The 27,663-nt window shown below is 36.4% G+C and overlaps 2 protein-coding genes across 2 annotated transcripts; both read right to left on the bottom strand.

Annotated features, from left to right (window-relative positions):
- Positions 1 to 465: 465 nt before the first annotated feature.
- LOC137715774 (uncharacterized) lies at positions 466 to 3,389 on the bottom strand. Its single transcript, XM_068455121.2, has 3 exons — positions 3,250 to 3,389; positions 948 to 1,048; positions 466 to 863 (listed from the first exon to the last, which is right to left on the bottom strand). Exons 2-3 carry the CDS (start codon positions 1,039 to 1,041, stop codon positions 718 to 720), a joined length of 240 nt encoding a protein of 79 aa, XP_068311222.1. The 5' UTR covers positions 1,042 to 1,048; positions 3,250 to 3,389; the 3' UTR covers positions 466 to 717.
- Positions 3,390 to 4,484: 1,095 nt separating this feature from the next.
- LOC137714416 (uncharacterized) lies at positions 4,485 to 8,946 on the bottom strand. The gene is made up of 5 exons (XM_068453641.2): positions 8,201 to 8,946; positions 6,210 to 6,497; positions 5,778 to 5,957; positions 5,469 to 5,687; positions 4,485 to 5,132 (listed from the first exon to the last, which is right to left on the bottom strand). Exons 1-5 carry the CDS (start codon positions 8,681 to 8,683, stop codon positions 4,728 to 4,730), a joined length of 1,575 nt encoding a protein of 524 aa, XP_068309742.2. The 5' UTR covers positions 8,684 to 8,946; the 3' UTR covers positions 4,485 to 4,727.
- Positions 8,947 to 27,663: the final 18,717 nt, after the last annotated feature.

Raw genomic sequence — 27,663 nt, 5'->3', positions numbered from 1 at the left:
AGTGCGACTGGGCTTGGGCGGGATGGTGTGGCAAATGGGCGGAGGCGGCGAGGCAGATGTCGTTGGGCTTTTTTTTTTGTTTTTATTATTTATTTGGTTTCTAATTGTTTTTTAAACTACTAAAAAGTGAATTATTTTAGGTATCATCCACATGGCATCAAAATATTGGTTGTGTGACTTTTCTACGTGACATGTTAGCAAACCAACGGAAAATTTACCGGATTCGTACAGCAGGCACTACATTAATGTGCAGTAGTCAAATTTAGAGACGACGTTGATTGATTTTCAAATTGAGGGACCAAAGTGATGAGATAGGTCAATTTTAGAGACTGTTTGTAATAAAAACCCATTTCTTTATGTGCAAGAAACAATGAATAAGTAAAGAGAATCGTCCTCCCTTCCTGATCACTCATCCCTACAGGTATAACGATGGATAGTCAGGAAGGTTGTAACTATGGCCTGAAATTTCAAATCAGTAAATAACTTCCATTAACACAATCGGTACACAGAAAACTGCCCCAAAAAAGCAAGATCATGCAATCAGTAAACTATACCTTTCATTTTGCATAAGTGCGCAATTCTTATTTCAAATGCAAAAGAACCCGTAACTGAACGGAATTTCTTCAAAAAAAAAAATGCCTGTGGGAGTTTAATGCATCTTCCACCAAAGCAGAAACAATAACAGCTCAAGCTATGAGTCTAAGACAAAACATTTCACTACTCCAAACCTGATTTGACAATAAAATTCTGGCGACTAATGGGGTTCATCACGACCGGAGGTCCTGCAGTACGTGGCCAAGCCTGGAACTTCTTGTCAGTTTCTTCCCCCCATTTTTTGTTTGAAACGGTTCCGGGAGTACTACCTGGTTATAATTTAATAGTGTTAAATTGCACAGAAATTTACTAGGCTAAACGACTTCACCAAGCAGTTTTGTCATCAAAAGTACCTCCAAATATCTTTTTGTCAGATATCATAGTGTCAAAAACATACGCAAGCCCAAAGGTCCCCACAATAGATCCTACAATGTACTTTGCTGCCATTTTTCAACTGCAATAAGTACGAACATAAAGTCAAACAATAAGCAAATGGAGAAACACGCAAAGAGAAGAGCCAGTTATCTCATTGTGAATCATTTCGGAATGAGTTAACTCAATGAAGATAGAAAGTAGAAAACAGATGCATACAACAAAACGGAAGTGAAGGTTCTACATGTCACTCATTAGCCTTTAACGTACACAAGCACAAGGTCACAAGGAGTAGCATCACTTACAATTTTTTACAATTTTTAAGAAGTTAATGAATCTACAAACACTGGTCAAACCAAGCTTCTGAGAATATTACCATAAATGAAGAAAAATACTGAAAACTAAAATATGACAAATTTGAGTTAAAATAACATTTCTAACAAGTACTAATTTGAGCCTATGTACATAAACTTCAAAGGGTTCAAATCAGCTAAAGCACTCTTTCACAAATAAACCTATGGTTCAATTTTTCAGGGATGAAGTAATGTGTGAATCTCATTCAATACACCCTAGAATATAGTTTTCTTTCAATCGGATAATGGAGTACGGCTTGAAACATTAAAACCTAGTTGAAACAGTAAAACCATAAGATAATGGTGATTTACAAGGTAACTACCCAAGAGACCATTGGCTCTACCCACATAACTTCAGCTGAGAGAGGAACCCACAAATTCACAGCCAACAAATACACAAATTCTTAGCCAAAACCCATGAAGACAAGTTGTTCAACCCCAATGCAAAACCCAAACAAAAAATTATCAAAATACGAGGCCCATTGTTTGAAAAGATAATTACATTCAGTCGTTGCTGCTTGGGGTGAAGTACAGTTGAATCTTTGGCTTTGGGTTTGTTTTGGGAGGTAGGGATTATAGAATTAAGAAGATGTAATGATGGTGAACAGCCGAGGAAGGGGTCACTGGTGGGGCTGGGGTAAAGAAAAGCTGCGAACTTCTTTTTTATTTTGTGGTATAGGGCTAGGGAAGCTTTTTTCTACACCTTCCTGGAAGTCACGTTGACCACATTCATGCCTAGTTGAGCTTGTCTAGAAAGACACACACACACACACACAAACACAGAGGTGGGTGTGCTTATGGCAGTAGAGGGCGGGGAGGAACCAATAAATTCATACCCAACTCCATGAAGTTCCAAGTTTTTCTGCCCAAGTTCAAAACCCACACCCAAAATAATTCACATAAGAGACTCAATTGCCCAAAAAGAGACTTGTATTACGTCATTGTTGCTTTGCGTGAAGATAGAGTTGATGATTTGGTTTGTTTTGGGAGGTAGGGAATTATAGAATTAAGAAGATGTAATGATAGGTTCAGTATCTGAGACTAGGTCGGGGAGGTCTGTTTAACGGCTGGTGAGGGGATGGTGGGAAAGGAGTCACGGCTGGGGTGGAGGAAAAGTGGTCATGGCTAGGGCTGGGGATGGAGTAAAGAAGAGATGGGGAATACAAATTTGTAATCCGGTGGAAATGTGGGATTTAACATTAGTTTCAGGGAGAACTAGAGGAATTAATCCTAAAGCTTATCACTCTATAGTCCCCATCATCCCCACCGCAACAACAAGGTTGACACCGAACAGAACAAATTAACAACCAAAGAGAACTACAAGGTACAGTTGAAAACTAATATTGATAAAGGAGCACGTTCGTGCAGTGCGTATATACCATGCATATAAGAGATGACCAAAAACCTTGAACCAAATATATAGCAACTCAGTTTCCGTATTGTCAAACATATAAACACGGGAGCATTGTTCAAAGTAAACAAATAATACGGTGACCCGGCAAGGCTAGAAAGAACCTAAATCATGTCACAACGAAACAAAATACAGCAACTAATATACCAAACGCACGACCATATGAAAGAGCAAAAAAATGGTGGAGATTCGCATAACCAAATAGCGGCTAGACAGGGTCGTTTCCAATGTAAAATTTAAGTTCTTTCAATGTATAAAGTTTCTAGATTTCTCAATCAACAAATGAAAATCTGCTAAAACATCAACCTGGAATCCAATTTATCAAGTCTATGATCCCACATTTTCTCAGAAGCCAAACATAATATATAAATATAAAATCAATAAAAGTAATTCATCTGGTAAATTGTACGAATCTGAGAAAATCCCAAGCATAATAAACGAAACCCTAGATCTATCAGCAGATATGTAATTCAGAGCGCGACATTGCGGATATAAAAACTGATGAAACGGAGAACTCACAGATGAATTGCAATGGGGAGAGATTAGAAGACGGCGTTGAGAGCAGAGCGATGCAAACGGTGGGTGGGACTCAGGTAACGGAGGCACAAATTGTGCCGCATCTGAATTTATAAGAGTAGTTCTCTCCTGCGCATATGGTGGGTTGTGCGCGTGAGATGCGCATGACCCGGTTAAACTTAATCTCGACCTCTCATTTTTGTAACTTTAAACCAGCGGCTGTGATGCGTTTTTAGAAGAAACAGAGGAAATGCTTTGTCGTCTATTTAGAGGTCCGCTCGGTTTCATTCGGTTTGGTTTGTTTTTTTTTCGGTTTGGTTTCGGTATTGTTTTAGATTTTTTTTATTTTATTTTATAAAACTTAATCCTTTTTTAATATAGAATTTAGTAAAGAGGCTTGCATTTATCAACTAATAATAAGAAAAAGGAGAAAGTGAAAAGTGGGAAGGTAGTTATGTATATACAAGATTATATAAATCAATCATATTCTATCATTAACCTCAATTGCAATGAAAAATGATCACCATATTCTATTCAAAAAGCAAACAAACAGAGAAGCTCTTCCAAGTTTCAATGCCTTCTGAAACTCTATTACCAATGAAATATTCTCCCTAATTAAAACAAGTATGCTTCTTGAAAAAACCTTATGCTTAGTTTCAAACTTGACAACAAAGTTTCACAAAAGAAAACATCAAGGGCTTACATTCATAAAGTATAAAGGGATTCGGTTTGGTTTTCGAACCTCCAAAATTGAAATCAAACCAATAAGGTTCGGTTCGGTTTGGTGTTTGATCCCTTTTTTTCGGTTTTCAGTTTTTTAACCCCTCTACTTCCATCACCTTAAGATAGAAAAAAATTTCATCCATTTTGATGTCAATACTAGAACTCAGCAAACCCGACAAAGCATGGAGGATCTACATTTTACGTTCCACACTACCGGAGTTCTGGCCACCCAACTTGACCACCAAACCATACATGCTAGTTGAACATTAATTATTTAATCTTCATTCTTCTAGAATTTAATTGTACGCGTATTTTTTTATTTGTGTTGCGTTACTAATATACAGGTTATAATATATACATGAATAAATTAGTAAATGTGAAAAATATTTAAATGACCTTATGATTTTAGTTTCATTCAAACTCTATGTTTATCTAAACTCTCATTTCTCAAGACTCTCGACGAGAAATCATTTCACGAGACCCTCGAGAACAACTCAAGTTAATATGAGAGCAAGTAAATATAACTGATCCTACTTGTTGGCATATAATTGATGCAATAAGTCAAAATCCACAACAAACATGAAAAAGATCAATTCTGATGGGCTCTAGTTCGTTTAGAAAATATGGTTAGAGGGACTGTATGCGGAGCAATTAAGCATAAATTGATAGCGACTCCTTAGAACTTAGAATCCAACTCACCAACCCTCTTGAATTAGAACAATGGGCCGTACAGTTAACATGATTAGAAAAGGACTTTTCTATGTCTTGGAAGGTTGAGGGTAATGATACGGGAAGACTGCTTTGCCATTCTGCCTCGCCGAAAATGAGGAGTTTCCGATGTTTTGAAACGGCGTTCGCTTCGGAGCATTAGGTGTTCTGTTGATGTATGTGTCTGGTTTTTTCCTTCTATCGGTTAAATCCTCCCTTTGCTTGCGGCCGTCTTCTTTGGTACGCTGATTTTCCTTCAAGTGACAAATCAGTACCCGCTTTTCCATTTCATTATGTGGATTCCGGGGAATAAGTGGCGAACCGTTGGCCTTCATTAGTCTTGTGCTTTCTTCCTTCCTCAACCTATCAAGCTCTCCGTGGAGCGTTGACACTTGCACTTGTAACTCCCTTCCTTTGCTTTCAGATGAAATGGCTTTCTGTCTCCATTCTTGCACCTGCAGAAGAAATACGACTTTCTTTAGAGTGCGCATTCAAGAAGAAATTGAAAAGGAATCATCTAAACTAAGTTCCAGCCTCCAGGCCTTCTAACTTCGAAGCATCATAAGAAACCTGTCAATCCTGTTGCAAAATCATGCAGAAAATCAAGGATATTCCAGCTATTCCGAACATATTGCTTTTCGGTGGATATTAGATTCTCCTAAAACATCGAAGAGAGCAATGTAGCCCAGCCAAAAAGAGCTGAGGATATCCCTCTTCCCAGTAGCAGCTTGGTCTAGATAAATTTGTATGCTATAACTAAGCATAGGATAGTAAAGGACGAAATATCTTACAGCTGAGCGTAAGGATTGAATCTGATAATCAGAATCTAGAGCTCGATCTTCCCAAAAGTCCCTAGAAGCCTGCAATTCTTCCATCTCCTCCCTCACCTGCCCCAGCATCTCCTGCATCTGAGACCATTGCTCTGTCTCAACTCGTACTTGCTCTACAATTCTTCGAACTATTGCCTTGCAACGTCCTGAGCACACATCCTCTTCACGAGACTCTTTCTCCTGCAGAGCAAATTGTCCAAACTTAATATTCCTTCTAGTAACAATGTTTTCTTTATTCCATAAATAAGTCAACCTTTTGCAAGAATATACCTTGTCAAATTGTTGTATCAAGGAAGAAGACACATTTTCAGCTTCAATTCTCTGGAAAGAAGAGGCAGAACTGGCAACCGAACTATTGGCTGTAGACAGCATTGAACCATACTCTTCCTTCATCCTCTCTAATAACATCCCGTTCGACAATCCCTCCATTTTCCTTCTCAGAATCTCCGCCTGCGTAGTATTTTTTATAGAACCGATAAGGCAATCATGCAAATCATGAAGTAAAACAATGCACGCCTGGTTATCGAGAGTCTCCTCACTTTATCAATTTTAAAGTCAAAACTAACATGATCCAGTTGAGAGGTGACACACACACATTATAACAATATAAATCGTAAGAGTCAAGATCATCCGTGTCTTCAAATTGAAGTATCAAAGCAAGATCGATGACACTAGTTTGCACGAAAGGAAGATAATGCTCACATTGCTTTTCCCACCCGAAACCAAGTTCTCATTTACTCGAGAGCTTGATTTGATCGACAAGCTTGCTTCTGCCATCCCTTGGATCTCCTTCACACGTATCTCATCTGATGTCGTCCTAAACTTCTGAAGCCGTCTTTGGAGAAGATAGGCTTGTTTATCAAAATTACTAGAGTTCTTCCCAACCTCCGAATCCTTAACTCGTAAATTTCTTTGCAACCTCTGTAGTTTCTCTGCCAAGTGTTGAATCTCTTCCTCCAAAACCTTTCCGTTGCAAATCTTCTTTTGCCCCTGAAAACCAGTCACAACATCAAAATTTGTCTCACACAAAGCCGTTGTCAATTATTCTGAAGAAAAACTTGCTGGAATATAATAAGAATACAAGTAAGAATGCAGAAGAAGCACGGCTTAAGATTCGAACTTTTCCTTGATTTTAGTTCAATGTAATTTCTTCTTAAGCAAATGGAAGAATTTACCGAGCAATCCAAGAAACTGAAACGGAAACAAAGTTTCAGATTTGAGCAGTAAGACTATGGAAATCCAAAAATTTAGCCCCGTATTTTCAACTATTCATCTACATATGAGATCGGTTTAGTTTTTTCCTCCAAGGGTAAGGGACCTATAATTCCCACCCCCAACTTTATAATTTATTAAACTTTTTTATATTTTTTATTTTTTTATATTTTTTGTTTTTTTGGCGAACAATTTTGGAATTCGTTTTTGTATAATCTATCTTGTTTTATTTTTACAAACATTTTCATTTTTATGTACATAAATTCAGATTCCAACAAACAAAATATTTTTGAGTTCTGAAAATTTAATCTTTTAAGATCTCTTCTTTTATTTTTCTGATTTCCTATGTTCAGCTATCTTGTATGATTTCCTACATATTTGGTATCTTCAATTCCATTTTACAAGCCGAAGGAGTTGTACACAAACACACACCTCCTTCTTAAATCTCATATTTTTGCTTAAACACTTTCATTTTCCAATGCGTTCAAGTTGTGACAAGTAAATTCATAAACTACAAGAATTCAATATAGAAGAATTGGATTAATTAATAATATTATTTTGATTGTTGGATTTCAAATGTTAGGCCACTACATTATTTTATTACCGTCAAAATTAATTAAATTAGATTTAAGCCGTTGAAATATAAAAGTTACCGTCGAAAAATTTTCAAACTGATAGTTGGATTGAAACGGTAAAGAAATCTAGGCCGCACAACACAGTTACTGTTGGAAAGTCTGAGCACGTCTTACTGGATCACATGACCTAAAAGCGCGCGACAGCCGATGAAATGACAACGGCTAGCGCATCTGAGCCGTAAAAAATGGGCTTGTTGTGACCCTGGCAGCAGGGAATCCCTCAGTCCACTTGCGCTTGACGAGCGGCTCCGCCCTTTCCTTCCCTTTCATGTGGTGCTGCTGCTTGCTGGGGCCTTCCAATCGCTTCCTTATCCGTCCGGGGGCCATTGGAGACTCAAATACCCACTCCAAACTCAAAATTCTTTTTTTTTTTAATTCCACCCTCGTGGGAGACGGTCTAAAGGCATATTTTTCAAAAAAAGAATCTGCAATATTCAAACCAGATAAATACTCTCTCTCTCTCTCTCTCTCTCTCTCTCTCTCTCTCTCTCTCTCCCCCCCGATAAAACATGAGAAACGATAGAATAGTTCTGCTTTCAAAACCAAATATAATCTTTCATTCAAAACTTGAGCAAGCACAGTAATTTCAGTTCGAGGTTATTATAATTTCCCCATGTGTTTAAAAACTTCAATTTTCTTTGTAATCTTACATTGTGGTCAATAACTATCACCACGAAACGAACTTGAAAAATCCTCCACTTATTCCTATCAAATTCTCAGCAACCAAACAGAAAAACCCTGTTGGGGTTTTCCTTCTCCTTCTAGCATTTTCTCATCAACCAAACAGGCAATTCAAAACCTACGTAAACAAATACAAAACGAGAGAGAGCGAGAGAAAGGACTTACAGAAACAAGAGTGTGCACAGCTGATTTAAGAGTCCTCTCCATCTTAACCTTCGTCCTCTCCGTTTTCCTTTCAGCAATCTCCCTCTCCATCCTCAACAAATTACACTCCGCCTTTAACATCTCAGCCTGAAACCTCCACCTCTCCTCCTCCACCACTCCACCACCCTCCCCCTCCTCCTCCTCCTCCTCCTCTCTAACCCTCTCTCTCCTCCTCTCTCTCTCCTCCCCATCCCCACACTCAAGAAGCACAACCGGCGAACCGGTTCTCGAAAAAGCTCTCTCTTGATCAAACAGAGCCTCCAGCTTTCCCTTGTGGTCCTTCCTGGCCTCCCCTGAATTGTGTTTTCCGCCATGAACGTTCTTGGTAGCTCTCCGGCGAGGCCTCCGCGGGAGGTGGAGGATTCTTGGTGTTGGTTGGGGTGGTGGGTACTGCCATTTAAATCTTCTTGTCGCGGTAACTGCAGTTGCAGATGAGGATGACATTTGCAGTCGAGTCGATTAAAAAAGGCACGAACTTTGTGTTTCTTTTTGGGTTTGAAAATGAAAGGAAGAAAGAAGCTAGACGTTAGGCTTCATCTTGTTTGTTTGTATAGTGTAGGCTGTAGCTTAACATCTGAGTTGAAAGAGAGAGAGAGAGAGAGAAAGAGAGAGAGAGAGAGAGAGAGAGAGAGAGAGAGAGAGAGAGAGAGTGAGAGAGAGCGTGCAACCTCTTGCAGGGATTTCAAATGAAAGCTGCGCTTGATGTTAATTTTGTTTGGGCAAATTTATTGGTATCTACTTTGGTCCCTTCGTCTTTTATTTTTTGGTTTTATTGGAATTTGAATAGTATTTCATGGTTTTTTTTTTGTTGAGTATAACTGTAGACCTCGAAATTTCGGGAATTTTTCGTGTTTACAATAACAATATATTTTACATTAAGGGGAGCAATACATTTTACACTAAGGGGAGGAGAGAGTTCGAAGAGGAGAGAAGAGTTCGGTTAAGCCACACAATAGGCAACCTAATTTGGTATCGAATTCGCTATTCACGAGATTCGAACCTAAGACTTTGATGAGATTTTTACCGTCTACATAAATAGGGATAAAAACACTTAAAAATACTTGCAAGAATACAAGGATGTTGTAGTATAGATGTTTATGCAAGGTCGTTCTCCTCAAAGACTATTTTACTAATTTTTTGTTTTTTTTTTTTGAAACCCACTATTTTACTAATTTATGTAGAAACAATTCCTAATTAACTACTTAAAACTAAAAATTGAGAAAGGTGATTTTGAATTTAGGTAATATTAAAAACGAATTTTAATTAAAATCAAATATGATAAAATATAAAATCTACTTATCAGACCTCTCACTTACAAGTGAAAAGGAATATCACCAGATCGTAGTATTGAGTGGTGTATTTCATGGTCTTAGTTTAATAGTAATTTTTGGCTTTAGGCATATTTTATGAACCCAAAGAGAAAAAAGAGGGAAACGGATCTTCGCTGCATCCTTTTCTGAGGGATTCTGTGATCCTGATCGTTTATCGTATATCGTGCGGTCAGTTTTCGTTAGGTACTATTTATATTTAATTTTAAAATGATTTCTAACCACATGATATACGATGAACGATTACGATCAAAGAATCCTTAGAATCTATAAGAAAAGGATCCGGTGATAGATATCTTAACGTTTGTTCCTTATGTCTGACCATTTTGATCTTGATAATACCTTAGGCATTCACTGATAAGTATTCCATGTATTTGCTTTCTGATTTAATTCAATAAAAAAATACTACATGTTTTATTTTTTTAAGTTCAAGAAAAATTAAATAACATATCTATTATTTTTTTAAATAATAAAATAAAGTGTTAATATATTATCAGACAAACTAAAAAATTAACTCAATATTAAAATTTGAAAATGATGTCCCGGTTTAGATTTATTATTATGTTGGTTTGTTTGGATCCTTGCTTTTAGTCGCGTTTTTCAACGAAAAAAAAGAGGTGTCATCAGCAAATTATAGAATGATAGTAAAACTGCATGTTTAAATGATCTTTGAAATTGAACATTTCCACTAAAACGTCTTTTAAAGTTTTGAATCACTAAATAAAATTCAAATTGCAGGGTGTTAGTAAGATTGTCTTTTAAGTTGGTTGTCATATTCTAACTGATTTTTGGTTTTGAATCCTCTTTGGTGCTATTCTCTTATTGCAAAGTCAACAGATTTTATGCCTAAAATATTTGTTAATTTGAAGTGTTTTTGTATTTTAGTCTAATGTCTGAACTGATTCATATGTTTATTAACAGTGCACTTGAATTGTAAGTGATGAATCGTTCATGTCATATAACCTATTGCATTTTAAGTTTAAACATGTCCCATCTTTCAGTTTAGATTGAATATATCATATTTTAATTGAGCATTAAAAAATCAATTTGAATAGTACGTAAAACGGCCTTCTAGAGAGAGAGAGAGAGACGTTGCAGTTGGTAACTTAAGGTAGGTTTAGGAACCCCTTACCTTCAAATATACAAATAGTAGGATTAGACGTGCAAAACATGCTTAAAGTTTGAAAATATTTTAATTTAAGGTAGGTTTGGGAACCCCCTTACCTTCAAATATACAAATAGTAGGATTAGACGTGCAAAACATGCTTAAATTTTGAAAATATTGTAAATAGTTGCTGTGACGAATCTGGCCTCATTCTCCCCGGTGTAAATGCTTGTAAACTAAAAATGGAATGATTAAGTGAGAAGTAAGTAGATTAGGAACTAAGGTAAATTATTAGTTATTTATGAATAAAAAATTCATATTTTATATTTCTAGATTCCAATAGAGACTCAAGTAGTTAGCATTGGTTGATCGAACGAGATTTCCATGCTTTAGAACGGGGATTTTAAACCGATGAGATACAGTAATTTTATTTTGATAATCAAGAACAAGTTTTGAGAAAAAGATTTCGTTCGCATTTCCGAAGTATCAAAAGTACGTACCAAGCACTGTTCATCGCTTAATCTACTATTTTAGTTTTTATTCAAATGTTCATAGTCAAAAACTCAGTTCTCATTGTTTCTCGTTTCTCTTTTGGATCAATCAATGACTGTCATTTAGAACTTTTAACTCAGTACTTCTTTCAATAAACAGCGACTAAATGTCAAGTTCAAATCTTCTGCACCCAAATTCCTATGTGGCACATCTCTTAGAGTTTGACACATTTCCTCAAACATAATAGAGCGATGAATTTGAGGGATTAGGAACTGAGATTTCGTTTTTGTTTCTCTTTCCAATTTCGAGTTAGTTTCACAGGGACGCGAAATTCTTGAATCTTAGGCGACGGGAGGAAGAGAAAGAAAGGAAGAGAGAGAGCTTCTCTGGCAATCCAACCATCGCCGACTGTTCCTGCCCCAAACTCCTCCGTCAATCTGCAACCTTCTCAATGACTCTGTATCGGCTCTGCACCTCAGCTTGATGAACCCGTTCCTATCCAAATTGAACGATATCCACTTCTTCGACGACTTGGATCGCGTACAGCCCCTTCCACTTTAAGCCTCATTTCCTCATAGGTCACATAATCTGCAACAACATCCCATGCTTTGTTGGTGGTGGCATTGAGTGTAAGAGTGTGAGTGGCAGGGAGGGTTGGGCTTCCGGGTTTCACGTTCTATATTTAGTTTTTATTATTGTTATTTTTTAAGAGACCTAATAGTGCTTAAACATAGAGTTATGGTTGAACAAGGCAAATTCTGAGATCGAATTTAGACCCTTTGTGGTGAAGTCTGCTAAGATTTATGCGCAAAATTGAAAATTTTGTCATTTATCTGTTAAAAGCAAACACAGCCCTTTCTCTCTCTTTCTCTCTCTCTCTCTCTCTCTCTCTCTCTCTCTCTCTCTTTCTTCCCTCTTCCCTTCTTTCTTTTATCTCAACAACTTGCCAAACCAGAACCAGAACAAACACAACAATTTCATATTCTTGGTTAGTTGATTCGATTCCCCCTTCTTAAATGGAAATTGTGGAAGCTACTATTTCCACTCTCTATACCCAAAACCCATAACCATCTCCTCTATATAAGAATTGCGCTTGATAGTTTGAGCGTATTGTATTAATGTTTAGAGATTACAAGTAGAGTTTGAGTGAATATCAAATTCTTCAAAAACAAATCAAAGATAATTTACAGATAATACAATTAACAAATAATCTATTTGAATTCAAAATCATTCAACAACCAAAGGATTAGACTGTTGAGAAGTTTTAGCTAAGCCTTCATGTTGACTGATTCCGTTGTGATCTCCAGTGAGTTTTGTGGCGGGAAGCTTTGATTTCAAACTTGGTTTATCACAAGCCCGCAAGCTAAGAAGTCACCGGCGAACGGGAAGCTTGGACAGAAGATAATTGAACCGATAAGTGGACAGGCCTTTTGTTAAAAAATATGCAATTTGATCTTGGGTAGCTACGTAGCCCACTTAAATTTCATGTCGAGTTACCTTTTCTCTAATATAATGGTAGTCCACTTCAACATCTCATGTCTCGTGTCCGGGCATGGAAAACTGGGTTGGAAGCCATGAAGATCGCATAAATATTGTCACACCACACCTTTGGAGGAGAAAGTTGGAGATGAAGATCATTGAATAACTTTCGAAACCATAAAATTATGGCGGTAGTAATGGCAAGTTGGCAATACTCGGACTCTGTGCTTGAACGAGAAACACCTTTTTGTTTCTTGGAACTCCAGGACACAAGATTAGAACCAAGAAAAATGCAATATCCTCCTGTTGATATGCGTTCATCTGGGTCTCCAACATAATCAGAATCAGCAAAGGCAATAAGAGTGAGAAGTCCAAATTTATACACAAGACCATGATCAGGTGTGGATTTTAAATAACGAAGAATTCTCTTGACAGCAATCCAATGTGTAATGGTAGGTTTGTGCATGAACTGGCAAACCTTGTTAACAGCGAACGCAATATCTAGACGTGTGAATGTGAGATATAGAAGAGCACCTACCACACTTTTAAATTCAGTGATGTCTGACAATGGTTCGCCATTATAAAGGCTAGGTAGTTTGCCACTGATTTCAAGTGTGGAAACTGGTTTGCAATCAACCATATTTGTTCGTATCAGTAAGTCCATGATGTACTTAGACTGAGATAAATGAACCCCTGTAACATCCCACGTCGCCCAAGGGAGTGATCCTTATATGTATATTCTCATCCCTACCTAGCACAAGGCTTTTTGGGAGCTCACTAGTTTCGGGTTCCATCGGAACTCCAAAGTTAAGCGAGTAGCGCGCGAAAGGACTCCCATGATGGGTGACCCACTAAGAAGTTCTCGTGTAAGTTCCCAGAAAGGAAATCGTGAGAGCGTGGTTGGGGCCCAAAACGGACAATATCGTGCTACGGTGGTGGAGCAGGCCCAGGATCTGGTAGACTCTGGGCCGGGATGTGACAACCCCATTGCTAGAACGGTGAACTTCCATGCCCATAAAATAATTCAAAAGACCAAGATCCTTCATGGAGAAAGTTGTGCCCATGTTCTTGATCAAAGTGTTAATGCACTGGATGTTATTGCATGTGATAAGGATGTCGTTAACATAGATTAGTAAATAAATGTGAACTAAACCATGAAAATAAACAAAGAGAGACGAATCTACTTGAGAAGCCACAAAACCGAGATGTTCCAGGTAGTTGGAAAAAATTGAAACCACGCCCTTGGAGCTTGTTTAAGACCATATAGAGAATGTTTCAATTTGCAAACATGTGTTGGAAATTGAGAATTAACGAAGCCTGTTGCTTGTTTCATAAATACTTCATCAGACAAAGAGCCATTGAGAAAGGTATTTTGAACATCCAGTTGCCGTATGGGCCAAGAAAACTAAACTGCAAGCGCAATGATCATGCAAATGGTGGAATGAGTAACCACGAGACTAAACGTTTCTCCATAATCAAGTCCAGGTTATTGATGATATCTATTCACAACAAGCTGAGCTTTAAATCTGTCAATGGACCCATTCGGTTTTCGTTTAATTTTGAAAACCCATTTGTTGGGAAGCACATTCATTAAAGGATGGTAGGGGAACAAAGACCAAGAGCCAGCCCGCTGGAGGGCATTAAATTCATCTGCCATTGCAGTTCTCCATTCCTGAAATTTATGTGCCTGACTATAACAAGTAGGCTTAGGCAAAGCGTTAGTGGTGGATGTATGGGCATACTTAGGATTCGACTTGTGAATACCATCTTTGGCATGGGTTACCATGGGATGTATTTGGGTGGATACCAAAGGTTACAGGTTAGGGTTGGGAAGGGCTATAGGCGAACTAAGGGGTGAGGGGTGGGGTAGGATAGGTGAAGGAAGAGATAAGGGTGTTGAAATATAGGAGTTTGAGTCATGGATAATGTTTGATTGTATATAGGAAGTGGTGGATGGAGAAGGTTGGTTGTGGGGTTGGATAGGGATCGAGTTTGGTGGGGATGGTGAAGGGAAAATTAATTCAGAAGTCCCAAGTGCAATGGGAGTACTATTATGCAAGAAGGATGCGTGAGAAGTAACATTGGACGTTTCATGAAATGGAAAACAAGTTTCATAAAAAATAACATGCTTAGACATGAAAACACGACCCGTTGACTGATAAAGACACCCATACTCAAGTTTATTTTGAGAATAACCTAAAATATGCATTTCTTGGAACGAAATTGTAGCTTATTAGACATGTATGGACATAAATAGGGAAAGCAGGCACACCCAAAAATTTTGAAAAATTCATATGATGGTTCCCGTAGAAATAATTTTGTGTATGGAGAAATTAAGTTTGAAACTTTGCTTGGCAGTTGGTTTATTAGAAAATTGGTTGTATGAAGAGCCTTAACCCAATAATTTTGAGACATGGATGCATGAGCAAGAAGAGTGAGTTCTGTTTCAACCAAATGTCGGTGTTTTCGTTATGCCATACCGTTTTGTTCAGGATGGTGAGGACATGTATATTGATGATGAATTCCATGTTTTTCCAAGTAGGTTTTGAAAATTTTATTGATATATTCTCCTCCGCCATCCATTTGAAAAGTTTGAATTTTCCGTTGAAATTTATTCTCCATTTCAGTTTTAAATTTAATATAAGTGGGCAACACATCGGATTTTAATTTTAAGGGATATAGCCAAGTATATTGCGAATATTCATCAATGAAAATCACACAATAATGAAATCCTGAAATTGACAATGTTGAGGATGTCCTTATATCTGAATGAATAAGTTGTAAAGGAAAATGCGAAATTGAATTTGATAAAGGAAATGGCAATTTCTTGCTTTTGCCTAGAGGGTATGAATGACATACAGAATTCAAATTGTGGCTAGTAAGAGGCACTTTACTAGTGGACACTAAATGCTTCAAAATAAATGACGATGGATGACCAAGTCTGGAATGCCAAACACCATCATGGACTCTAACTCCCATGTACGCAAAAAATCCATGGCTTTTATTTGAATTGAAACTTGCATATGGATATAGCCCAATGTTACTCCAACCTGATAAAAGGATCTTCCCCAATCAGATATCCTAAACACAAAATAAATTTGGGTAAAGTACGAAGAAGCAGTCATTATCATAAGAAAATTGATTGATAAGTAGGATATTTTGAGAAGCATTTGGACATTATAAGGTATTAGAGTGAGTATAAGATTTAGTGGGAGAGTGTATGTAGGATGTTCATATGTGAGAGATTTGCAAGCCTTGGCCACCATTAACACCATTGACATTATTTGTGCCTGTGTACTACTGTGCATTTGTGAATTGACCAGGATTGTTGGTTATGTGGGCATTGGCTCCAGAATCTAGAAGCCAGCTTGTTGGAGCAGTGGGTGTTTGGGATACACAGTGGGACTGAGCAGCAAAAGTCGTGAGGCGAGCACTGGGAACACGACCTTCATATGAAGTGTTTATGCGATTGTAGCAGTCGATCGCAAAATGCCTATTTCGACGGCATATTTGTCATTTGAGTGATGGATGGTCAGCAAAGGAGGGACCTGCACCGAGAACACCTGGACGTTTTGATAAGGACCTACAGCATTTCCATTAGGGCAAGGAGCAAAACCACTGCGAGGAAGGACACCGGCTTGTCCTCTACCACATGCAAAACCGGCAGATGCATGAACCCTGCGTCCTTGGTTGGCAACCATGGCAGTCATGGTAGGTACGAGAGTATCTCTAGACAAAGTGAATGTAAGATGGCGAGTTTCAACACTATGGAGCAATGCTTCCAAAGCTGCATAAGAAATAGGGGTTTCTCGGGCTTGTATGGATGCCACAGTATTTTCATCCAGGGGTTTAAAAATAGGGTTGATGTTGTCAATAAGTTGATCTTCATCATCCAGTAGAAAAGCAGGTGGACATTTTGACATTCCGTCAACAAAAGGCATCAGACTTCGACTTCGAAGTAGGGGAACAAACTGTGCTCACCACAAACGGTAGTTCTGACAATCAAGTTTCAAAGGAAGGAAGGCAGAAACATTGGTGAGAGGAGTGGTAGCGGAAGAGGCCATTGCGTTTGAGAAAGAAATGTTGTCGTTAGACTATTAAGAGGTTGATACCATATAAGAATTGTGCTCAATAGTTTGAGCATATTGTATTATGTTTATATAGAGATTACAAGTAAAGTTTGAGTGAAGAACAAACTCTTCAAAAACAAACCAAATATAATTTATAGATAATACAATTAACAAATAATCTATTTGAATTCAAAATCATTCAACAGCCAAAGGATTGGACTGTTGAGAAGTTTTAGCTAAGCCTTCTTGTTGACTGATTTCGTTTTGGTCTCCAATGAGTTTTTTGGTGGGAAGCTTTGATTTCAAATTTGGTTTATCACTCTGACTAATTGAGGCTTTTGAACCACCTTTCCCAACCCACGAACATGTTCTGCAGAAAGCTCCTCATCTTTTGGCAGCAGTTTGCTCTCACTTCTCTGATTTGAATTCTCATTTCCAAGGCCTCCAAATAGCTCCCAACCAACGCACCGTGTTCTGAATTCACCGCTCGTCTTCGGAGAAAATAGCCCTCCACAATCTCAACATCAGTCTTCAGAATCTCAGCCTCGTCACTCCCTAGTATACTTCTTCTCTCAATTTGGGTTTTTGAAATTTGGGTCATTTAATTTTTTGTTTTCCCATTTTAGGTATTGCAAGTTACATGTCCATCCACTATTCTATTAGCCATTTATGTGGCTATTAAAACACGAACTAATTAAACCTTTCTGATTTCAGTCAAAGAATTATGTTTGTGATTTCATTGCTTTAGAATTGGGAATGGGGTTTTAGTTATGAACTCTAAACTAATTGATGAAATTATCATCTTAGTCTCATACTAACAAAGCTACGATGAAAGTTTTAATTTAGAATATAAATCCTTATAAACTTCCCCATAAGTGTTTAAATTCGAATTTTTTTACCATAAAAACAATCTTCTAAATATTTACGACTACGATTAACATTTATCCGAGTTAACCCATAAGTAAACGTTGGATTGGAGTCGCACATACCAAGGAAGGTTGACACACACACTCATACACACACTATCACCGTCTGAAATTAAATGATTAATGAATGAAGTGGTCAGTGGCCCGTGCCGTTGAGCTGTTATATATAGGCTTAAATAAATGACCGAAATTAATGAAAAATGGCTACTTTTGTGGGGGAGCTGGCTGGGTTTATTTTTTCAAAGCTGCTGAGACACAGACACTGACAACCTTATTCCAAAGGCTTCTTTCTCTGCACTGCAGATTCCGCAACACTCAACTCAACCGTCAGAAAAAATAGTACTGATTCCCTCGGTCTTAACGTGCCCTTTTCTGTCGCTACATCTAATTAATTAATTTTTCGAATGAAAACCCAAACACACATAAGCTTTGTTCATTGGAACCCTCCATTTTATTAATGTTTTGGATCCTTGGCCAAGGGAGAGAAACATGCACCGTGTTCAATTCAAACATTGCCCATGCCCAGGTCCACTTGCCCAAATTGGAAGTGTGATTGCTTTCAAATTTTTTATGTGTACATTTTTGTTTCTTTTTAGTTGGTTTATAATTGGATTGCACCTACTACATTTTTTATTTTTGGGTAAAGATATAACTATTTACTAAACCGTCCAATAATAATCATCTCAAATAAAGTGTAATGAATTCGAGATCTGATTATGGTTATAAGATATAGTAATTCGACATAAGGATATACTGATGAGGTTTTTTAGTCAAAATGGTCCTTGAAATTTACATAACACATCACTTTGGTCTATGAGATTGAAAATCAATAGAAATTGTCCCTGAGATTGTCTGTCATCCATTATTTTGGTCATTCCGTTAAAAACTCCGTTAAGTGTCTTTAAGCTCTTGGCCGAAATTTGAACAATTTTCAAAGTTTCGTAACTCAATTGTTTCTTAACCAAATTCGATCCATAATATATCAAAATGAAGATAGGAAAGTGTAGAACAAGATTATACCTATTTGGAAGCCCAATCATTACTGGAGATGGTAGGAAAATAGCCTGAAAGGTGACTGGTCCGTGGGAAAACTGGAAAACTCGCCGGAAACTGGGTAAACTTTAAACGTTCATAACTTCTTCAATACTCAACGAAATTGAGTGATTCAAAAATGAAAATCATATGTCTTGACGAGAAAAAGAGAATGATGCCTTTCTTAATGGCTAAATCGCCGTGGTTTGGCCAGAAAACGGCTCGAAAATGGCTGTCGTAATCTCGAGTTAGCCACTTTTGAGCTGTTTATTGGCCAAACAATGGCTATTTAGCTGTCAAGAAAGGTACCATTCTCTTTGTCTCGTTGAAAAGTATGATTTTTGTTTTTTAATCACTCAATTTTGTTGAGTATTAAAGAAGTTATGAACATTTAAAGTTTACCCAGTTTTCGGCAAGTTTTACAGTTTTCCTGTGGACCAGTCATTTTTCAGGCTATTTTCAGGCCATCTCTGGCAACCATTGGGCTTCCAAATAGGTATAATCTTGTTCTACACTTTCCTATCTTCATTTTGATATATTATGTGTCAAATTTGGTTAAAAAACGATTGAGTTGCGAAACTTGAAATTGCCCAAACTTTCAGCCAAGAGCTTCGGGACACTTAACGAAGTTTTTAACGGAATGACCAAAATAACGGATGGTGGACAATCTCAGAGACCATTTTGGCTAAAAAGTCTATTGATGAAGGATAAACTTGTTTTTTCTTGATGTCGGATGATAGCTTGGACAAGGTTCAAATCAATGTGCTTCGAGTGGATATATTCACTCTATGACTCCGAAGTATACCCTTGCTACACACTATAAATTGCATCGGTATCCAAATTGTAGAAAGACCTCATGACAAGGAAAGTCCGTGACAGGAGAAAGGTGAAACGTGAAAGCTGAAATGTCAAACAACTCAAACATGATTTTATTGACTTGAAAATATACCTATTTACTTCTTTTGCTGCACTCTCCAGATTGCCAGACATTAAATCCTAAACAACTAAACCCTTTGGCCTTTGTCGCATTTCCCAAACAAACACCGAATCCTAAACACCCTTATTTATTCTATTCGGTTCTCTTCTCAAATAGAAAAAACTGTCATTTCAATATAAAAAGATTATATGAAATTTACTCTTCACCAATTTTATCTTTCGGTATCCTTCCATTGTGTGTGACCTTGTAAATTCGAACTAAGTAGTGAATAATTTGAATAGTACAACTAATCATAATTTACATAATTAGAAACCATTCTAATTTAACCTTATAGGAAGATCCACAAACCGAATAGTAATAATGATTATCGACTACCCACATTAGTCAGAATATGTTTGAATTCATATAACACATTTTTAGAACCTTATTTATGGTTACAACGCAATTTGCTTCTGTCCGTTATATTCCGATCATATATTTTAGAGCATGCAACTAATTGTATCTTCTCTATGTTGCATTGGCCAATGACTTCTGGAGATAGATCATCAAGGGGATCTAGGAGTATCTGCCTACGTGATTACCCAGAAGGTGATAGATTCCTTCTTGTGCATTTACGTATCTCCATATAATGCGCATGGTCCTGTACCTTAGACTATGAAGCTCCACTACTGATTGAGAGTTTCAAGGCGAAGCCAAAAATCACATTCATTAACATGAGAAGCTGTAATGTCTCAGGTCAAAGAAATAATTGCATACATAACTCAGAAGTGTGGTACAATTAACAAGGTAATTTTTCATTTTTACACTTTTATGGTTGATTAATATTCAATGAACTTGATCTCATAAATGAGCACGTTTATGTGATTCCATGTTACTACATACCTAAGTCTTAGACATACAAATGAATACAACATAAACAAGCTTGTATAGATATTCAATAGTCTATTCGATCATCCTAGGCTAAGAACCTAATTTAGGACTTGAGATACGTACGGTACATATCTCGAACTTCTTTTCAATCTTGTCCCTACAACTTAGTGTATTCCTTAACTCACCCTAATAAACAACGAACCTTCCAAATTTGCTATTAGGTCACATGTTTGACGGATGTTCTCACTTGGACTTATTTAACTAATTACGTGTTGGCATGTCAAATGCTTTTCGAGCATACTTCAACAAAATTAACCTTGTTAGACCTACTCCAACTCTTGGAGTAAAACTCAATTTTAGATTCTAAACTTATTATCCCAACTTGCTCCAATCCATGGGGCATGAGTTTTAACCAAAACTCATCTATGGGGCAAATTTAGGTCAGGATTCCCCCTGGGTTAGTAGGGCTGGCACCATATATGTGTATATTTTTTAGTTTTATATTTATAAATTCATTGAATCCAACGGCTAAGATCTAATATGATTAAATCCAAAGGTAAAAAAAGGAGATCTAACCGTTCAAATTTAAATCAAACATCTAAAGTAATTAAAAAAAAATTATTTTATGTGTTTCATGTTCTTTCATAGTGTTCCGCAAGTTTCATGGTATCAATTTAGTTTTTTTTTTTTTTTTTTTTTTTTTTTTTTTTAATATTTATTGGAATCTAAATATTTTTAGGTTAAAATGTTCATATAATTAAATTATAATAGCTACATAACTTATTTATTTATTTTAAAAGTTACTTTAAGAAAAAAAATTATCCTAAATTCATTCTTTAATAATCTCGAACCCGTAAAGATTGGAGGAGAAAAACTGTTTCTGGGTTAAAACCTAAATTTTCTGGGTTAAAAATCTTTAAGTTTTAACCCAAGTTGGAGATTGTCTTAGTGAGCACCAACAACTTTGAGGCGAGTAAGACCTCATCCCTATAGGCAAATGCATTGAGGGGCAGGGGGTCAGCTGACCTCCCGAACTTCGGTGAATGTCTATGGATAACTTGGGTGCTAACCCCTTGAACATCGGTGAATGTCCATGGATAACTTGGGTGGTGCCCCTTTGAAGATTGGAGTTAGCTTTATACATGCCCTCCAACTGTAAGAGTGGCTCTTCTTATTATTTTTTTTAATAAATATTACTTTGTCAAAACGACATAGTTTTGGACCCTTAGTTTAATTAAAAAGAATAAACACCAAGAGCCAAAAAAAATAAACGCATGGATGATGGATATGTTACTCCAGGGAGATCACGGCGTGGAGCTCAAAGAATCACAAACTTCCATCATTATCATGTGGAACTCTTTATTGCTATCGTTCATAAGCAACTTGTGGAAATAAATAGTCTCCTTGATGAGGTAAATACAGAGTTGCTTCTTTGTTTGGTAAGTTTGAGCTCGGATGATTCATTCTCTGCTTTTGTTGAACAAAACCCTTTTTTTTTTGCTCAATTTTATCCGAATGAATTTACTACTTGTCAACTCTTGGCACTTGAAGATCAACTTGGGCATTATATTTTTGATATGTGTTCGAGTAGTGAATTTTCTCAATTGAAAGGATTTGGTAGCCTTGCAAAAAAATGGTGGAGACAAGGAGGAATAGAGTATATAATCATGTGTATTTGCTAATTACATTGGCTTTAGTTCTACCAGTTGCTCCTGCTTCAGTGGAGAGAGTTTTTTCCCGCTATGAATATTGTGAAGACTCCATTGCGTAACCGAATGAGAGATCAATGGCTGAGTGATAGTATGATGGTTTATATTGAGAACAATGTTTTTTCTTCCATTGACAATGAAGCTATAATGCAACATTTTCAAAATATAAAAATGTGTATGGGATTATTGTAACCTGTATTGATATTTGTTCTATAGGTTATGAATGATGGAACTATGATTTAATTTTTAAGGTTAGTATATGTCTAAGAAATGTTTGTAAACTTTTACATATGACCCCTGGAAATATTTTTCCTGAATCCGCCATTGCTCCTCCCTATAAAAAAATGTTGTATATAGCGAGTTTTTGTTCAATCCTTTATTGGTGTGTAATTATATTTTCATTTGTGTGTGTGTGTGTGTACGAGATACAGAGGTAAAAAAGAGGTAGAGATGTTACTTACTTTTGCAATAACTCTATTTTCACTCTTTTGATAAACTTCAGCGGAAATCTGTCAAAAAGTGAACAAAAGAGTAATATATTTAGCACAAGGATGTGCTTTCCTACTAACCTAAAACGTGTATATTATCCTTGCATGCGCTTGGCACCTACTCACGTCAACTTTTCGGCCCTCATTGACCGATCTGACAGAGGGGAGCTCATTACAAGTTTACGTAAACTATATGGCTCTATTCAAAATTTAAAAACTCCAGGTACATACGTACAAAATCAAGAACACACACACACACAACATCTGTATAAGAAAATCATATATTTGTATGGAAGTTGTATCTTTATATGGATGTCACGGAAAATTCATATCTAGTCATTGAGATTCAATCCTAGAGATGATATCAAGCATTTGTCAAGGGTTGTTTGGTTTAGGAATAAATGACGTTAAACGAAATTGACTAGATTCTTTGATTTGGACAACTCAAACAATTGACGGTGCATATATTGTGTGTGTATATATATATATATATATTTTTTTTTTTTTTTTTTTTTTTCTTCTCAATTTTGGTATCTGACTTTGTGGCCATATCTAGGTAGATGTAAAAATAAATGACCCATCGCTGTTTAATATTATAAGAGAGATGTAAGGCTTCGTGAGAATTTCGTTCTTTTTTCTGCGAGTGATCAACGAGCCTTCTCTTCTTCTATGGATAACCCACAAGAGAATGGAACTCAACCATTTGATCAAACATGGTTTGACGTGGTCGATCTTTGCGGGAAAGAGTTCCAACTCCCCATTGTTTCTACTCCCATCAACCTACGATGGAGTGACTGCAACAACTTGGTTTTCTTTGAAGACCAGCAGCCTGATATATATGAAAACTTCTACGAATCCGAGATGACCTGCTCGTCTTGTGCTGGAAATGGATTGGATTCGTTTCCACTCATGGAAATCGTGTTTTCGCTCACCAACTCTGTTACGACAGTTTCTCCGTCCGAAGGTTGTTCCTTAGGTAACCATAAAGTACATTTTCCTCAGGCTAATCAGTATGTTTTTGTGCCCACTCCTACCATCAACCCGTTGGTTAGTTCTACTAATTCATTGCGTTTGAGGAACAATCCAATCTATGCTTCTGGATTTGACTATAGATCTGAATTTCGATCGGGTGGCTTTCCTACTATAAATAACCAAGAAATCATGTTTTCATTCACTGGTTGACTGTCCTTCCTCCAAAATGGCACGCGTGTTGGGATACAAGAAAATCATGGAGGAACCTAATTTTCATTGTACTTGTGATAGAATTATGATAAGTAGATGTTATCCACACAAGATATTAAGAAAAGAGAGAGATCATTGTAGAGAGTGAAAGGTTCAAAAGAATAAGTTGTATTTGCCCAAAATTTATCTGAATGGAGTGCCAAAGCTTGATGCCCGTCAAGTCAATAGTTCTATATGAATGTTCACAGAAATTTGAGGGTTACCCATGCATCCTAAGTTCGAAACTCCTTATCTTCTAAATTATTATAAGGGTTCTTTAGATATAGACCCTTACAACTCTTATTTCCTATATAAAAACCCACCTAATTATAAACATCCAAATAAAGGTCAAATTTAGAAGTGCTTGCCATGTAGGAAAGTAATTGACCTATTAATACAAAATATTTACAACTTGTACCACAATATTCAAAATAAATCAATAAATATTATTACTCACCTTAATTACAATGAATAAATAATTTATTGCATATTATTACCCCTAACACACACACACACACACACACACACACATATATATATATATACGTTCAAATGTATATAGTACTACCACAAGCTCAATATATACATATATATATACATATATATATATATATATAGTTTACCTATATATATATGTGTATATGTATATGCACAGTACTACATATATGATCAAACATATTATACTAATTAATCTACCTATATGTAAATTTATGATGAGCAAATAACATATATTTTGTAGGTATCATCATATATATTGGGCACATTTTATTATTATGTGGACAAAAGAATAGGTAAAATAGTATTGAATAAAATAATAATTTTTTTTATTTTTTATTTTATGTTGGTACGTTATTTTGCATCTATTTTGCTTACATTGGGTTTGCTTTATTATGTAGGTAAATTATTTTGTATGTATTTTACATATAATGGGGAAATTATTTTGCTTTTTTTCTTAAGCAATCTAACATTTTAAAATTCGAATAATAGGTGCACTGAATCAAATAACATTTTTTGTAGGTAAATTATTTTGCACGAATTTTTACGTATACCAGGCTTTTTTTTGTTTTTTTTGGTTATATATATGTGTGTGAAATAATTTACCTACATTTATATGTAAAATATAATTTGTTGACTTAACAAAGCATGAATTATTACATATATTAGGCATGTTTTGTTGTTATTATATATTAGGCAATAAATTTATTATTTATTATTTTTCGTAAAATCATTAATTCTCTCTTACTAATTGTGTACATCAAACATTCAAATAGGGGTGTTTTGGACATCGAAAATTTTTAAATGTGTAAAGTCAAATATAATTAATGAATTTGCTGATATGGAACCTAGTTAATAAGTTTTATTTGAGTAAAAAACTTATGATGGGTTTTATGTGAAGAAAATTAAATTTCAGGGGTTAAAGTCATATTTTCAGTGTTTCTTACCTTAATGTTAAGTAACCATGGTTTGTTGTCTTTCGTTTTTGGGTTGAAGTCCATGACAGTGAATTTTGGGTATGGGAAGTCAACATTCAAGTTAGGTTTTATTGTTGAACATTGATTTTATTTACCATCCTTTGAGTTTTGGGGGAGTATTCATGACATGGATTATTTTCACAATTGAATCATCAGGTCAAAGTTGTTTTTAAGGCTTTTTTTTTTTTTTTTTTTTGGGTGTGGAAACGAAGTTGTTTTTAAGTTTAGATCTACTTATTCTAAAAAGATCATGATAGGCATAGGGTTGAATTATTCACGAAATTATTAACAAAAATTTTGTTGAGCCATAAATTTTTACAAAGAAGAGATTGGGCTTTACTCATATTTGGGTTGGTTATCAATTAAAAATAAAAAGCCAGTTATAATGTGGCCGTGTGGGCTATTGGTCAATCCATGATCCATGTTTACAAAGAAATGTTCTTCTAATTAAATAAAGAGAAATTAGGGACTATTAAAATTGAGATTCTTTACTGACTCTCTGCCACTTCATATTTGTGGTATAATATTCTATATTGTTGACATGATAATTGATGTTAAATTGTGAGGTTAGGAAGACTAAATTTTGTAAACTAAATGATGTGGTTGTTGATGATTGGATGATTACATGAAGTGTTGATTAAAGTAGTTATTTCTTATTGGTAATACGTCATTTATTTTAAAATTTAGTCTCCATAACATATTGGGAGGAGTTGAGATAAAAATAAAGGAAACGTGGGACTCTCTCCCACATCTCTGCAATCAGAAACCCACACTTCTTGAAGCATCTATGTGGAGGTGGTTTCTCACCCACACACTTTCACAGCCTTCCACAGTACGCAGCATAACATAAGTATAGTGGTGCTTTGCCAACCGTTGTTATCTGATTGCGTATATAAGAAGCATGGTTCGAGAAGAAAAGACAGAAAAGTGTACTGATCAAATTCATTTTCCTTCAAAAACAAGTTGTTGATCAAGTACTTTGCTTTCAAAAGGAAATAAGGATGAAAAAGTGATTCATCAAAAAGGCGTTGCTGCTAGTCGTTGGATAAGAAAGGTTGCACTCATGTGCAAAGTCCACCAAAAATGGTGCATGAGTTGTCCAAGATGCCGACGAAGAACTCTGCTGTGCAAAGTGCATATAAGAAGGTGTAGTTATTGTCGTCACCGACGGAGAAAAATTCGCAGAAAAGATGTGTCCGCAAGCTCCCTTCATATGCTACTCGTACATGGACACTCGCAAGGTCTTCACGTCGTTGCACCCGCTCATAGAACACCAGCAAAGTCTTCTATAAGCACCAAAGACAGAAAATGATATAATCGATCCGTTGATTATTTGAAAGATGAAGAGAAGATCGTTTTAATTTGTGGGATCATGATTTTTCAGGGTCGGATTAAAACGGATCGGAATATGCATACCTCAGTAGTCAGGTAATGGAATTAACATCGTTCGATAAGGAGATAAATAAATAGAGTCGCAGTGCCAGTAGTCATCCTGTTCTGAAATCATGGGCGAAATCTAATGACTGCGCTGAGATTGACTATGCTTATTCCGCAATATACAAAAACCTAATCCAGAAAGGAATCAATAGGTTTCCTATAATCTTGGAGTTCTACCATCTAAGGATTGGTGAGATATGCTATGGGATTCTCCTAATTTAATAAGGTTTCTAATATCCTAAAAGTTCCTCTCCTCAACTAGTATAAATATATCTTTCTGAGGTTTATCTTTGGTAAAGCAATTATCACGTACTCATTCTCTTGCCCATCACTTAAGTCTTATAGTGTTTACTAACTTGACCGTCGGAAAGTATTTGACCAGCACATCCCCCTCCGGTCATAGGCTTGCTCACAATTGTTTGTTCTTTTACAGGTTACTTAGATTTGTGCATCTCCACCTCCTACGCGGTGTGCGAATTTGGTTCCAATAATTGGTGCTTTCATTGAGAATGAACTCATATTCCTCCAGACCAAATCACGTTACCACAACCATGAACACAGAAGAAGGCTCTGTTAACTCCAACGTTAACAAGGCGATTGAGGACAACTTTGCCCTGATGTTTCCATCGCACCCGTTGAGAATAATCATGTTCCTGACTCTACCACCACTCCAGGGGCAAGCAATCAAATTTCGGATGCTGCAACCACCCCAGGACAACTCTACCTTGGTGCTTCGATTGCTGAACCGCCTCCTACTCTGTAGAAAGTATGGGATACTTTAATAAAGATCAACGTTTCTGTTGATAAGTTGCAGCATGACTATACTGCTTTTCTAAGAGTCACGCAAACTTTATGGAT

Source organism: Pyrus communis, chromosome 3, assembly GCF_041283825.1.
Source record: "Pyrus communis isolate YQ-2024b chromosome 3, ASM4128382v1, whole genome shotgun sequence".
In the NCBI taxonomy this organism is placed as follows: domain Eukaryota; kingdom Viridiplantae; phylum Streptophyta; class Magnoliopsida; order Rosales; family Rosaceae; genus Pyrus; species Pyrus communis.
Note: the sequence above shows the minus strand (reverse complement) of the source record. Positions and strands in the feature narration are given on the sequence as shown.

Coding starts and splice junctions, on each gene's coding strand:
- LOC137714416 (XM_068453641.2), bottom strand. CDS start 8,683: ATGTCATCCTCATCTGCAACTGCAGTTACCGCGACAAGAAGATTTAAA. Junction 5,688..5,777: donor TGATACAACAATTTGACAAG/GTATATTCTTGC, acceptor TTTGCTCTGCAG/GAGAAAGAGTCTCGTGAAGA. Junction 5,133..5,468: donor TTCAATCCTTACGCTCAGCT/GTAAGATATTTC, acceptor TTTCTTCTGCAG/GTGCAAGAATGGAGACAGAA.
- LOC137715774 (XM_068455121.2), bottom strand. CDS start 1,041: ATGGCAGCAAAGTACATTGTAGGATCTATTGTGGGGACCTTTGGGCTT. Junction 864..947: donor TGACAAAAAGATATTTGGAG/GTACTTTTGATG, acceptor AATTATAACCAG/GTAGTACTCCCGGAACCGTT.